The following is a 14,021-nucleotide window of genomic DNA, read 5'->3' as shown; positions in this document are numbered from 1 at the left end:
AGAGAGAGCAATCCGTGTGGCTGAGACGCCCGAAGGATGTTCAGGCCGGTGCTGGCGTGCCTCCGGTCCCAAGTAGTAAAAACAACTGAAACGCCATTCATGTTATTTGTAATTTTTTTTTTTTTTTTACCAAAGAAAACCCATATTTGGACAGCTTTTACTCCATTGCTTATCGCCTGAATAGCTATGTGATTAAGCAACCGCGGTTTAACACGGTGTGGGCAACAGACGCGGCCGCTTGGCTGAACCACCGCTTTCCTTTTCGCCGTGTATGGCACATAACACGAGTCGGAAAACAAACCGACATTACTTCTGTGCTGAAGCTGAGTTCAGGAATGCGTGAAAGCCCACCGGAAGGCGATTGGGAGCCTGCAGATCTTTGCCCAGTGAGCAACAATACTGCCGTCAACAACCCCCCCCCTACAAGACTCGTTTTACGGCTGCGCAGGGGGCCAAGGCAGGTTTTGAACCCCCGTCAAAGATCAATATGCATTTTTTATATTATTTATTCCACAATCCCTGCAGTTCATAAGCTGCCAAGAGCACCTGGCCCATCGAGTCCTGAATCTACTGAGACGCCTCAGGCAGCGTCTCTTTTATCCGGCGGCGCGCCATTGCGCCCTACGGCGAAAAAAAACCAGTCACACCCCCTGCTTTCGAAGGACGGATCGGTCTGCCTGGCCGACCGCGGTTCTCCGTCCCCCCCCCTCCAAAATCCAAAAATTCGGGTCTCTCGGGAAAAGGACGCACCCGAAAAGGCCTTCCTATCGTTCCTTGATCCCCGCCTCGGAAGGCTCCAACCGCGGAAGCTTTCAGCTTCGCTAAAGCAGCACCCTTCGTTTGTGGGCGCGTGGGCGGGCTGTTTCTCTCTCCCCCCACCTCCGCGCGCACAGCTCATTCACACGGATCTGGCAGGCTACGTTCGTCCGAGCCAGCTTTCCAATTGGCTCGACGCTCCGGGAGCCTGGAGGCAGGAAAATAAAGGATCGCGGCCAAGGCGGCGGTGATTGGCGAAGCTCTTCCTCACATCACAGGTCTTTGGAATCGCCCTACAGCTGTTGCTGGAACGTCAGGGCCCGTGACGTCGCACCCCGCTCCTATTACTGCTCTTCCAATGGGGGGTTGGCCTCCCCCTCTCTTTTTTATCGGCCTGATCTCCTTCATCTTTTCTTAGGAAGCGTGACGGACACCTTTGCATCTGTGCACGGCACCTCGGCCACGTACCTTGCTCTCTTGCCATGCCTTTCAAGTCCTGCGTAGCAACATTGAAAGAGGATTTGGATTTGCGCAGGTAGAATCCTTCGATTACCGCGCTTTAACTCTTTTAATACTCAGGCCATTGCATGATTGCGTACTGGAGATTTGACATAGCGGGGAAAAAAGTGAGTTATCTGTATTTTATTTTCTCCCCAGACTCCCCACCCCCCCCACCCCCCGTGCATGCATTAGCCAGTTGGGAACTTTTTTTTTAAGTAAACTTAATGCTTAATAAATTAGATTAATTGTGGCTTTTGTAAAAAAAAAATAAAAATAAAAATCCTTTAATAAAAGGTAACCGTTGCTGTTAAAGTAGACAACTTTTGCCTAATGTTCTATATTCTGCGCCGTTTATTTGCATTGTGCAAACGCTTTTTAAACTGCGTGACCTACTTGAATACGGTGGGGGTCCCTTACTTCTTCGCCTCGTTTGCTGTTTGGCGCTCAGCCCTGCCTACTAACTTGTTAAATGGGTAGGAATGTTACCTTTCGGAGAATAAATGCGGAGGGCGAGAAAGCGGCCGAAGCGGCTGTTTTTAAACGGGGGTTATCTTTTCTCTGTGAGAAGATGCGCCAGTGGTTTGACTAACAGACTTTTTTTTACCGACCGACTGAAAGGTCGGCCCAGTAAATAGTACCCCAATTATTTATATCAGTACATTGCTCTGCAGCAACTCTTTTTAAAAGAAATAAGTAATCGAAACATTTCAGCCAACTTCCCTCCAATTGTTTTTTTATGTTTAGCTCCATAGCAGACATTTCTGTCGTCAGGATTACGATCTAATTATTCCCTGCGTTGCTAGAGGCCTGTCCTAAGACGCCTTATATACCACCCCACCCCCGTCCCTTTCTTGCCAGTTAACCATCAGAGAGTCCACCGGAATATGATTTGGAGTTGGATGGCCGGGATTATTCGCATCTATCATAAATCAGAGACCTTATACATTCCTTGAGTATTCTGGCCCAAGATGTCCCTTGCTTCAGTTGTGTTGAGAACGGGGGGTGGGGGGAGAGCTGTGCCTAGAGGGGTGCTGAGCAATCCCTCTTCCCCATTCTTGTGTTACCTATTTGTTAGCTGATGTCGGTAGATCTGGGTTTTTCTCAAATGTTCCCGACAGTACAGCGCAAAGTAGCAAGTGCGCAACGACCGAGAGCTTGGTGGCTCCCCCCCACCACCACTTTTTTTTTTCCAGTTCCCTTTTTCCTACGAACTTCCCTGAGAATTTTACTCATGGTTTCTACCTGAAAAAAAAATGCCCCACCGTGTGGTTTAGCCTCTTGATTCTTTCCCCGACATTACTTGTCAGCCGCTCTGAGTCAAGGTATTGCTACCGCGAGACGGCTGGAGGAATAAATGTGAGAAGTAAATAATTAAATAAATAAATAGGAGGGGGTGTTTGCGTGGGAAGAGAGAGCCGTTCCCGTACCCAACCAATATTCCCTTGCTGCTCCGATCCCAGATGCAGATGCTAACTTTAGCAATTACCGCATAATTCAGGTTCAGAAGGGCTTTCAAGAAGGGACGAGTATCATTCCTCCACCCCCGCGAGACTGGCTGTTCGTTGTACAGCTCCGCGCTATTGCAACGCTCGCTCTCCGCAGGGAGAGCCCAAGAATGTTCGCAGGCTTTGGCTGCTGGCTCTGAGGACCACCCTTGTTCGAGGATCCCTGGTTGACGATTAAAGATCGGGCCCTCTTTAAGAGCTCCCCCCCGAAACTCCCCCCCCCCCATCGCTGGCAGATTTTCCGAGCAGCTGCTTCCAGGAAGTTCCATCAGAATCCCCCATATTCGGACTTTCACCTTTCCTCCCCTTGCACTGGGGATAGCTTTTATTGAGGGGGGGGGGGTGTGTGGAGAGAGAGAGGCGCAGAGGAAAGAACTTTAGGAAAAGCTCTGCGAAAAGCAGCTGTTTAAGCAGAGAAAGGGGCGTGTCGCAAAGCGAGAGAAGAAGCGTCCATATGCAGATGAGAGGGGCGTGGGGAGCGGAGAGTGATCCGGGCCCCGGAAGAGCCAGGAAAAAAAAAAAAAAAAAAAGCCCATATAAAAAAGTACTTGGGAACGATTTTCCGACCAGAACTAGCAAATAGCCTAGAGGCGGAAGGGCGATCGGGAGCAGCTCTCTGGAGAAGAGCGAATCGGGCTGGCTGGCGGATGCACCGCGGGCCACGGGACATGACTCCATAAATAACTCCAAACCGGGCTGCTCCTCCACAACTGCGCGTAGGTGGACATTCGTCTCTCTGTTTGTCTCTCCCTCCCTTCCCCCCCCCTCTCTCTCTCCTTTCTTGCTAGTGTTTCTTTCACGCCGTCCCTTAGCGAGGCGGCTCGGTCACGTACACACACACATATACATATACATACAATACTGGCAGGTGGACCAGAGAAAGCCCGGGGGATGAGTTGGGGAGGGAGGAATGATTAAAATATTTGTGTCCCTGGTCAACCTGGGGGTGGCGGAGGCGGCGGGGGCTTCGCTTCGTGTGCTTTGAAAACTCGGGGGAGCTCGGTGAATAGGAGGGGGCGGAGAAAAGCGACTGCGATCCTCCAGGCTTGAGGATCGCAGCTATAATTCAGTTTGCTTTTGCATTTCTTTCACCCCTCCCTCCCTCCCTCCTATCCACCCCCCTCCCCACCTCACCCGCTAGGAGCGAAGGAAGAAGACTCCTTGAAAAGGAAAACTCTGCCTTTTGTCCATTAGTTCTGCCTGCGTCGTTTGAACTCCCCTCCACGCGCACATCGTCTCCACACCATCCTATAAATTAAGCTGGACCATGGCAGACGACGAAAACGGGCTTAGCAGCGGCGGCAGCAGCAGCAGCAGCACCACCACCACCACCAGCAGCAGCAGCTCGAACGAGGTCCCTCCGGAGCCCTGCAGGGACAGTTGCGAGAACAGCCGCTGCAATGTGCTGACTTGGGAGCAAGTGCAGCGCTTGGATCGTATCCTGAGTGAAACCATCCCGATTCACGGCCGGGGGAACTTCCCCACTCTGGAAATGCAGCCGCGACAGATCGTGAAGGTGGTGAGGAGCCGCCTGGAGGAGCAAGGCATCGGCGTGCGCGATGTCCGGCTCAACGGCTCGGCGGCCAGCCACATCTTGCACCAGGATAGCGGCCTGGGCTACAAGGACTTGGACCTCATCTTCTGCGCCGATTTGAAAGGCGAGACGGAGTTCCAGAGAGTCAAAGACGTGGTCCTGGATTGCCTCTTGGATTTCTTGCCGGACGGGGTTAACAAGGAGAAGATCACGCCGCTCACCCTGAAGGTAAATTAAATGGAATGCGCTCTCCGTCCCAGCAGGTGGCTGCTTTAGACAGACCAAGGGCCAGTCTAGAATAAAAGAGGCACACGTCAAGTTTGCATTTGGAAAATGCCGATGACAGCTCCCCGAGGATTAGACACATCCATTCGCTCTGTCTCTCCCTCTATGCTTATTGCCAGCACCGTCTTTTAATTGGCTTCCTCGCAACTATTAATTCTCCTTTGCTTTGGAAGAGCAAGAAGATCCCTTACGCTTTAATTATAGCCCTGATCTATATAGCTGAATTAAACCAAAGTATTTGAGCTTGTTTAGAGGCTCCTGGTTTTTCTGTGGGCTAAATGGTTTTAATTACAGTTATTTGTTTGCTTCCTTGAGTTGTGGATGGGCCCCGCTAGAGGGAAACAGTGCTCCTCCGTTTCCCTGCCCTTCAGATGGAATAGAGAGGCTAAACCCATTCTGCCCAAGGGCTGCAGAAACACTAGGCTTCGGATTAAGGATTTTGAGAGCCTAGTCTCTTACCATGATTTATCACTTGTTGCTTGTTTGTACATTGTGAGCTTATACCCCGGAGACAAATTCCTTGTGTGTCCAATCACACTTGGCCAATAAAGCCTATTCTATTCTATTCTATTCTATTCTATTCTATTCTATTCTATTCTATTCTATTCCTATTCCTATTCCTATTCCTATTCCTATTCCTATTCCTATTCCTATTCCTATTCCTATTCCTATTCCTATTCCTATTCCTATTCCTATTCCTATTCCTTTCTATTCCTATTCTTGGAAGAAGTGCTCCCTCACTGGCACTACATTAAGCTTAATTATTTTTTGCAACACTCAAGAAGTTCACTGAAGCCAAATGGCCTTTTATAAGAAGTTGGGAACCATCCAAAAACATTTAAGTTATTACTCTGCAGGAATTATCTTGGTTTGGAGGGCAGCGCATAAGCTTAAATTTTATTTAGAAATTTTCCAGTGTCTCCAAAAGGTAAAACAATTTTTTAAAAATATTTTAAAGATGTAAAAAAATGAGAACTAGTGTGTTATCCCCTTAATTTTTACCATAATTAAATTGCCATTTTCTAAAGTAATTCTACTGCTGTTACTTTGTATGCATTTTTATTATATCTCTGAAGGAAAAGACCAAATAAAACCCTTACGCAGAACATCCCTTTTGTGCATTTATCATAGCATGAGTTCCCCACCCCCCTCACTGGTCTTTAACCACTGCCTTTCTGCAGAGCACATACTAAGTCTGTCCACTTAGTCTCTTCCTTATGCCTGAGCTCTGGGGATGACAGGGTAAAGTTGGGATCAAATGCAAATGAAAGCTCTAAAGAGGAAGTGCTGCTACTGGTTTCCTGACTTTTTCTTCTTCTCTTTTTTTTTTTTTTTTTTTTTGGTGGTGGGGGTTATTTGTTTCAAATTGCAGGAAGCCTACGTACAGAAAATGGTGAAAGTCTGCAACGATTCAGACCGATGGAGCCTCATCTCATTATCCAACAACAGTGGCAAAAATGTGGAGCTGAAATTTGTGGACTCTCTGAGGAGGCAGTTTGAGTTCAGCGTAGATTCTTTTCAGATCAAGCTGGACTCTCTCCTTCTTTTTTATGAATGTTCTGAAAATCCAATGACTGAAACTTTTCACCCGACTATAATTGGGGAGAGCGTCTATGGGGATTTCCAAGAAGCCTTTGATCACCTTTGTAACAAGACGATCGCAACTAGAAATCCAGAAGAGATCAGGGGAGGTGGCCTCCTTAAATACTGCAACCTCCTAGTGAGAGGATTCAGGGCTGCCTCCGAATCTGAAATTAAGTCCCTCCAGAGATATATGTGCTCAAGGTTTTTTATTGATTTCTCAGACATTGGAGAACAGCAGCGGAAGCTGGAGTCCTACTTGCAGAACCACTTTGTGGGACTCGAGGACCGCAAGTATGACTATCTCATGACCCTTCATGGGGTGGTGAATGAGAGCACAGTGTGCCTGATGGGACACGAGAGGCGACAGACGTTAAATCTTATCACCATGCTGGCCATCCGGGTGCTGGCTGAGCAAAATATCATCCCCAACGTAGCCAATGTTACTTGCTACTACCAGCCAGCCCCTTATGTAGCTGATGCTAACTTCAGCAATTACTATATTGCTCAGGTTCAGCCCATGTTCCCCTGTCAGCAGCACACTTATTCTACTTGGTTGCCCTGTAACTAACCGGTTTTTATAGACTTGGGGGAACTAACCGGTTTTAAGAGACTTGGGGAAGCAAATAAAAGGGGAGGATGGCTCTCCTCTTTTAAAAGTAGGAAGTGCAACATGGTTTGCTCTACCTTTTATTTTATTTTTTTGCTGGAGGAAAGTTCTTCTGGTTCTTCTCTCTTGCGTTAAATGAGTTAGAAAAGAACCAAAAGCTATTGGATTCCACCCCAAGTATGCAACCTGTCTTGAAGAGCAACTAGATCGCCTTGAAATAAACCTAGGAGAAATGGTTGATGACAATATGGGTTGGCAATGCTTGCTCTCCCATAGCTATGGCAGAGCAAAAGTTGGGAAGGCCGCCTTGATTATTATTATTATTATTTTAAAAAATGGAATCTGAACATTGAAATGAAAAAGGAACCTAAGAAGAAGAAGAAAGAGAAACAAACAAACAAACAAAAGCTAAATATGCTTTCAGGAATTAAAAGTTAGATGCAAAAATGTACAGATACGTTGGAATAAGGTGTAATTTGGAATTCTCTCTTTGGAGCATGCATTAATTATGCTGCCCAGCAAGGGTTGCCACAGAATGTATAGCTTGCTTGAATAGAATGCTTTAAGAGAAATTGCTTGCTCAAAAAAAGAAAAGGAGAGATGGAGGCTGAAAGAAGGGTGGGGGTGGGAAGGATTATGGCAAATTTCATTATTTCCAGCTGTGTGCATGCTTCACATTTTTTTAAAAAATGTGGAAAGCAAGAAAACCAGCTGCAGAAAGCTTCATATGCTTTAGGACCAAAGATAAATTCTCCTAGTAAGGACGGGATATGGTAGATTATGAAATATAAATATATATATTTGTATACAAAAATTTTAAACAAAAGTGCCTGATGTTTTCAGAGAATTTGAAATGAGAAAAAAAAATATAGTTTTGTGGTTTAATCTTGCATTTTGTTTTTTTTTATCAGGGACACAAGAAACTTTAAAAAAAAAATAAGCTTGTGAATAAATGGTGGAGGATATTCCTATTTGTTTTCCTTGCAAATACCTATATAAAGGTTATATTGTTGGTGTTCTACTATCTTTGGTACACAATGTATGTGTATGTTTATTGTTTCGTGCGTGCGTGTAACATGTTACATGTATATATTCACATGTTTTAAACATGGTAGGGAAATGTAGCAAATGTTAAGGAATGTTTTAAATGAGCTATAGTGTGTGTGTTCCAGTCTGCAACAGGATATAATCATTGTGAGGCACTTTGCAGAGATTCCCATACCTGAAAAATCTAGATACACAAATTAGTCCTATATAAAATAGGAATCCAACGATAAAAGTAATTAATTGGCCTATTTGTGAGCCATGGGGTTTCGTAATTGGACAAAACCTCTTAACTCTGAATTATTGTATCTTAATATAATGTGGTTTTAATGTTCAGCTTAGAAATTCCTACATATTTCTGTGGTGGAGCAAGACACCAACTGGAATGTGGCTCAAACAGGTGGCTCCCCTAATCGCCAGATACTGTTTTACTTGGTAATTTAAATAGTTATGATTAATATTTCTTTTGAAAAGCAGAATGCACTATGCATTCCACGACCACTATAACTTAGCAAATGTGAAATGAATCCTTTGTGTTGCACGTTTGTGTGCATGTATGTGTCTTTCCACACATACATACACTATCAAACATCTTTGATTTGATTGCCACACTCTATTTTGCAGCTTAATATTGTGTCTTATTTAAAAGGAATCGTTTTTGCTTTCTCAAAGAATCAACTTACTGCATGTTCTTCCATCCCCTTTGCGTTGATTATCGTACAGAAGAGTCCTGACTGTTTGTTTTTCTTTTTCCTCCAGCCACTGGTTTTTAAAAGGAAATGAAATCTAACTATAACGTTCAAATACAGAGTTAAGAGATCTTTTAAGTTAATTAATGAAGGAACTTACGTTTGGATTTAAGGCTCGGATGCTTTATGAATTGTGTTGGAGCCTGGCTTGTCTGCTTTCCCCCATTTTTAATGATCTGACATTTCTAGTACTGATGGAGGAAGGCCACCAACTTTTGTAGAATCAAATATTATTTAGATACATCCCTAGCAATGCTAGCAAACAAGATGAAATATTTATAATGTAAGGATTAGTAAATTGCTAATCAGACAATCTGTCCTTGGCCCCCGTAAAACTATTCACAATCTTATTTCCTCTACTAGCTTTTAAGTTATGAAAGATTTTCCCGTATCTACAATAATTTTGTGTTAGTTGAATAGGATTCCCCATGTCTTTACGGTACTCAAAAGTTTGTCCCCCTCGGTGAATCCTGTCCATCGTTTGTTCTGTCTTGAAAGCACTCTCTGCTTGCCTTTGCTCCTTCTGATGCCTGATAGGTGTGACCTTTTTTTAAAGCTTATTTTGATTAGTGCTTAGTTATAAACCAATGTTAACGCAGTCTCATCTGTGATGAATGAAAAGAGAGGTAAAAATTTGCATTTGGTAAAAACAACCAGACATTCACTTATTGTCTGTCTTTATTCCTGTGACCATCCAGAACAGAATAATGAATGAATCCAACTCAGGGTAGGAGTTGAGGGAGGGGACAGACAGGTCAGGGTAGCTGTTGCAACTGTACAAGTTTGTTCCTGGTGGAAACTGAGCTGAAGGCTGGGGAAATGGGATCAGCTGGTAATGTGGTTTTATCTTTTCCTTACTGCAGATACTTTGCTGCAAAGAAATGAGTCACATCCACTCTAGCAAGGGGTTGGGGATCACTGGCAGGACCTCGACTATAAAATGATGATAGTATATAGCATATTTTCCTTTGGAGCAGTTTTTCCATTTTTTTTTTTTTAAAGAAATCCTTATTAGTCCAGGCATTATAGGTCCCCCCAGCCCACACTCTATACCACATTCCATAGTTCAGAGTTTAGTTGCTCTTTACAGCAAATGGATGTGGTAAAAGCTTGGCAATTATTCCCCCACCCCCCACCCCCCACTTCAAAGGCTCAGTAGTTTTGATTAGCGTACAGACACATCCACACATTTATACTTGGGGTGGGGACTTGTAATTGGGGATTTTTAGTAGAAAGTGTCTGATGCTACTAACTGGTGGTCAAACAACTTAAAATCTGTATTTTCAAAATCATTCAGTTTTTGTGGGCGCATATTTAGCTCTTTCTAGGGTTTGGCACTGTCTACCTTCCTTTTTCAATTTTGATGGATTAATAGTTTGAGGAGAAAATGCTTCATACTGTTTAGGGTCCTGTACTATTTCTTCAGTAGATTTTAAAAGTTGTTGCAGTATTTTTAATACAAGACGTCTCATTTATAGCTAAATTGATTGGGGTTCCAGTGAATTATCTCTGAATCATAGAAGATCTGAATTTGTTCTAATATGACAGTGGCTGGAAAGAGAAAAGACGAACGTAAAGTTTTGTATTCTATTCAATTTTAAAAGAATAATTTTAATAGTGAATATTTTGAAAATCTCATTTGCCCATATCTGTTGTGTGGATCTCAAATGATTGGAAGTGTTATTTTCAAGTCCCAAGTTGTTCAGTGAAATTGTACTGTATATAATCTGCAACATGCACACATGAAACAAATTATTTGAAAGGAAACAAGCAAAAATTAAGAGACAATAAAAAAAAATGCCAGCAGGATTATTGTTTTCATAACTCATTTTATTTAAAGGCTTTAAAACTTACTTGCTGCTAGGTATTGCACAAAGTTTCATGCACACCTTATAAATGCCTATTGTAAAATGCTTTATATGCAAGTTATATTATTGAAGGCTCTTATTCATTCAGAGAAAGCTTTAAATAGTTTGTGGAGTTTAAAATTGTGTAAAGGAAAAGAGACAGAGAAGGAAATATATCTAATGACATATTCAGCACTTTTTTCTCTTTTTTTTTTCTTTTTGTTTTGTTTAATTTGTTTTCGGATGTCTTTCCAGTTTCCATTGCAATGGACAAAAACCCAAAGTCAATGTATACGTTTTGCTGTTTGCTATGATTACAACTACTTAAACTTTGGAAAGCCTACGCATTCTACAATGCGCTATACATGGCACTGCAAGCCCTTGAAGTCTATGGGAAGTATTGTCAATTTCATTCTCCCAAATTCTACAGAATTCTGAACTTGTAGTCTTCAGCAAAGCATCCTGTTGCATCCAGCTGTTCCTTTGACTGCTCCTGCTATGGGAATTTGTTGACTCTGGGTTCGGTTGGTGGTTGAACCAAGTAAAGGATGGAAAACAGACCCTTCTTAAGTAACAAAAGCATTTGCTTCTGGGCTAGAGGAAACAGATTGTGAATTTTGTTTACAGCATCCAATATTTGGAATATTTGTAAATAAAAATGTTATTTTTTCTAGTTATCTGTGTGTCTGATCTTTCCAGTGTCAAAAACTATTCTGAAATCCATTGTCCGTTGAGTTCTGCTGTTGAATTGTCCAAAAAGGGTTTTTTACTTTATTGCGTGGCCTTAAGACTGCTTTGGCTTACTAGAAAATGCAATTAAAGATGCTATGCAGCATTGCATGGAAAAAGCACTGGCTTTCTTCCAGCATGACTTTTGCAAGCACTTTTGCAAGTTTTTGAACTGAATTCTTCATGGATATGATCTTGGTAATGCATATGCCAGCCTTCTCCAATCCAGTGGCCCCAGATGTGTTTGACTTGAAATATCCATCCTAGTTGGGAATTAGTGCTGGGGTATCAACCAGTGGTGGGTTGTCCCCGGTTCGGACCAGTTCATAAGAACCGGTAGTAAAACCGGCAGGAGGCCCCACTGCCCCGGATGTCATAGGTGATATGCACAGAAGCAAGGGGTGAGCGTGATCCTGTTCCGAACCGGTAAGTAGAACCCACCCCTGGTGTCAACCCATCCTGAGGGCACCAAGGTGGAGAACTGGTGGAGACATTGTGGGGCACAAGGTGGAGACATGAAAACATGCCTTTTCATTCAAATTACAATCTCAAATCATAATGAGAGCAAAACCAATCCACTTGCCTGTTTACTGGGATAAAAGGGATTATCAAAATTAAGGTGTGTTTCTTAACCAAATACCTCTTTCACTCAAAAACTGTAAACCAGAGATGCACATTTAAAAAGAAAAAAAAATTTCAGTGAGAAGCATCTTGATATAAAATCTTAATGGAACAGTTGCATAGCAAGTAGCCACTTCAATGTCAAGTCTAATTTTTAAAAGAACGTCATAAAGAAAAATAAGTTATGCAATTTTCTTTCCTCAAAACTACAGAGACTGGAACACATTCATGTACTGATTTTAAACTCTGTACATTTTTAAGTTTCTAACAAAGCAAATAAAAAATGCATAAAAGTCTGAATTTCAAGAACATACTTTAAAAAAATATTTTTACTAAAAAAGTAAAAATTAATCGTATTAGGGAAAATTGTAGAAAAGTTGTACGATTTTTATTACCGTGTTAGGTGCCGAATAAACTATGCCATAAATAAAAGCACTAATTATCCTTCCAGCTGTAATGCCGCTATGTGATGAAAGCACAATGGCAAGACTGAATTTATTACTAAATTAATAGAGCGTTAAAAAAAAAAATGAAAGTGGCTGATTCAGGTCCATGAGAAACATGGAAGTGCGATGCCCCCTTTCTGAAGTAGAAATAGGAAACAGGTTTTCAGGGAAAGAAAGGGGAAAATCTTAGCATTTGAGAGCACCCATTTAAATGCTTAAAACTTCAGAAACACATTTTTCTAGTATACAAAGCATTTGTTATGTTCACACAGCAAGCATAATAAGATTATTTTTTTGTTTATGCACTGAAAATCCATTCAGCCCCCCCCCTCCCCCCCCCGCCCGGCACTACAAAGGTGCATCATTTTTATGCCACGCCAGTGCCCAGAGAATCCTGGGAATTGTAGTCAGGCTGCCTCCCAAGCTACACCCAGCATTCTGTTCAGAAAGGGAATGACTTTGGAAACTATGTTTCTCCATATTAGCAGTGGTGCTAAGTATCTTCCTTAGGAATGTGCTTTGGAATAACTCTCATGGATACTGTACATGCTTATGGAAATACATTTTAAAAATTGCCTATGGCACCCAACAATCTGAGTCCTCATTTTACCGACCTCAGAAGGATGGAAGGCTGAGTCAACCCTGAGCCAGTCGGGATATAACATTTTCATCTGACAGTTTCCTCTCCATTTTCTTTTAAATGTGAAAACAATCTTCACATACACACGAATATTTAAGAAAGATTACTATATTGTGAACTGTTGCAGTTTTTATTTATTAATGGCATATAGATATTATTTGAGAAAAGCCATCTTCATTTATCCACTGGGGACGCAGTAGACGTTGTGCCCACACTGCCAATTTTAGAGACTCATCTTTTCCGTTTTCTTTTCTGTTGGTTTTCAATCCAACCCTTTTATAGTTTTTTTTTTTTTAACAACTGAATTTAAAGTGTTCCTGATTTTTATTAATACTCAAGGAATTCACTCTGCAAGTTTTTCAGCCAAAAAATTCTTAGCATTAATAATTCATAGCATTAAGCTTTGGAAGCTTTTCAGAGGACAACTCATGCTCATCTAGCTCCTAGCATTTATATTTGAGTTTATTTTGGGTTAACAACCCAAAATAAAACTACTCATTTTTGAACAATGGTGGACAATGTTTACATGAATCTGTTTCTCATAAATCAACAAAGACTGATGTCGTTATTGGCTATTCCTAATGGAAGAAGCTATCCAAAATTTCAGAGTAAGATTTTTCTGTGGTATTAATGTTAAAAGCTCAAAGCTAGCAGAACACAGAGCAAGGCCTCCCAGGTCCTGGGTGAGGGACTAGGAAGCAGAATGAAGTGACAAACAGATCCATTGGGTTCATCACCCATTTCTAAACATGCCCTGATCCTTCACTTTGGCCTCATACCTTCAGTTTAACAATCCAGATCCTGGGAAGCAAAAGCATGAGGAAGGAGCTTTCCAACCGGGGGTGGGGGGAGGGGTTACTTGAAAATTCTGGGTCCTATATTGATATTACTGTTACATTAGACTGAGATTTTGGAAGCTCATCCCAACAATCCATTAAGTCTCCACGGTACCCAGCTGGTATGTTGCATGCTGAGAACAACTATTCCTCATATGAGTTTGAATTCAGAAGACAAGCATGAAGATTCTACATGTAAATGTCATAGGAAGATCCTATGGTACATAATGTGGCCTGGCAGACTGAATCTGTCTATCTGCACCAAAACATAATCATAAGTTTATTTGTCAAGCATATATAAGATAACAGGTAAAAGTATAAACATAATTTGAATACA

At 42.2% G+C, this 14,021-nt stretch overlaps 1 protein-coding gene across 3 annotated transcripts; it reads left to right on the top strand.

Annotated features, from left to right (window-relative positions):
- Positions 1–864: 864 nt before the first annotated feature.
- Positions 865–11,089, top strand: TENT5A (terminal nucleotidyltransferase 5A). 3 transcript variants are annotated; one of them, XM_034431844.3, is made up of 3 exons: positions 865–1,382; positions 3,904–4,524; positions 5,954–11,089. In XM_034431844.3, the coding sequence occupies exons 2-3, from the start codon at positions 4,030–4,032 to the stop codon at positions 6,731–6,733; spliced, it is 1,275 nt and encodes a 424-aa protein (XP_034287735.2). In that variant the 5' UTR covers positions 865–1,382; positions 3,904–4,029; the 3' UTR covers positions 6,734–11,089. The 3 variants fall into 3 exon arrangements, with proteins under 3 accessions (XP_034287735.2, XP_034287737.2, XP_034287736.2); XM_034431846.3 differs by having other exon boundaries at positions 973–1,291; XM_034431845.3 differs by lacking the exon at positions 865–1,382 and adding an exon at positions 3,182–3,478.
- Positions 11,090–14,021: the final 2,932 nt, after the last annotated feature.

This window comes from Pantherophis guttatus, chromosome 1 (assembly GCF_059756535.1).
Source record: "Pantherophis guttatus breed Tessera chromosome 1, ASM5975653v1, whole genome shotgun sequence".
NCBI classification, from domain to species: domain Eukaryota; kingdom Metazoa; phylum Chordata; class Lepidosauria; order Squamata; family Colubridae; genus Pantherophis; species Pantherophis guttatus.
This window is presented reverse-complemented; position numbering and strand designations above follow the sequence as displayed.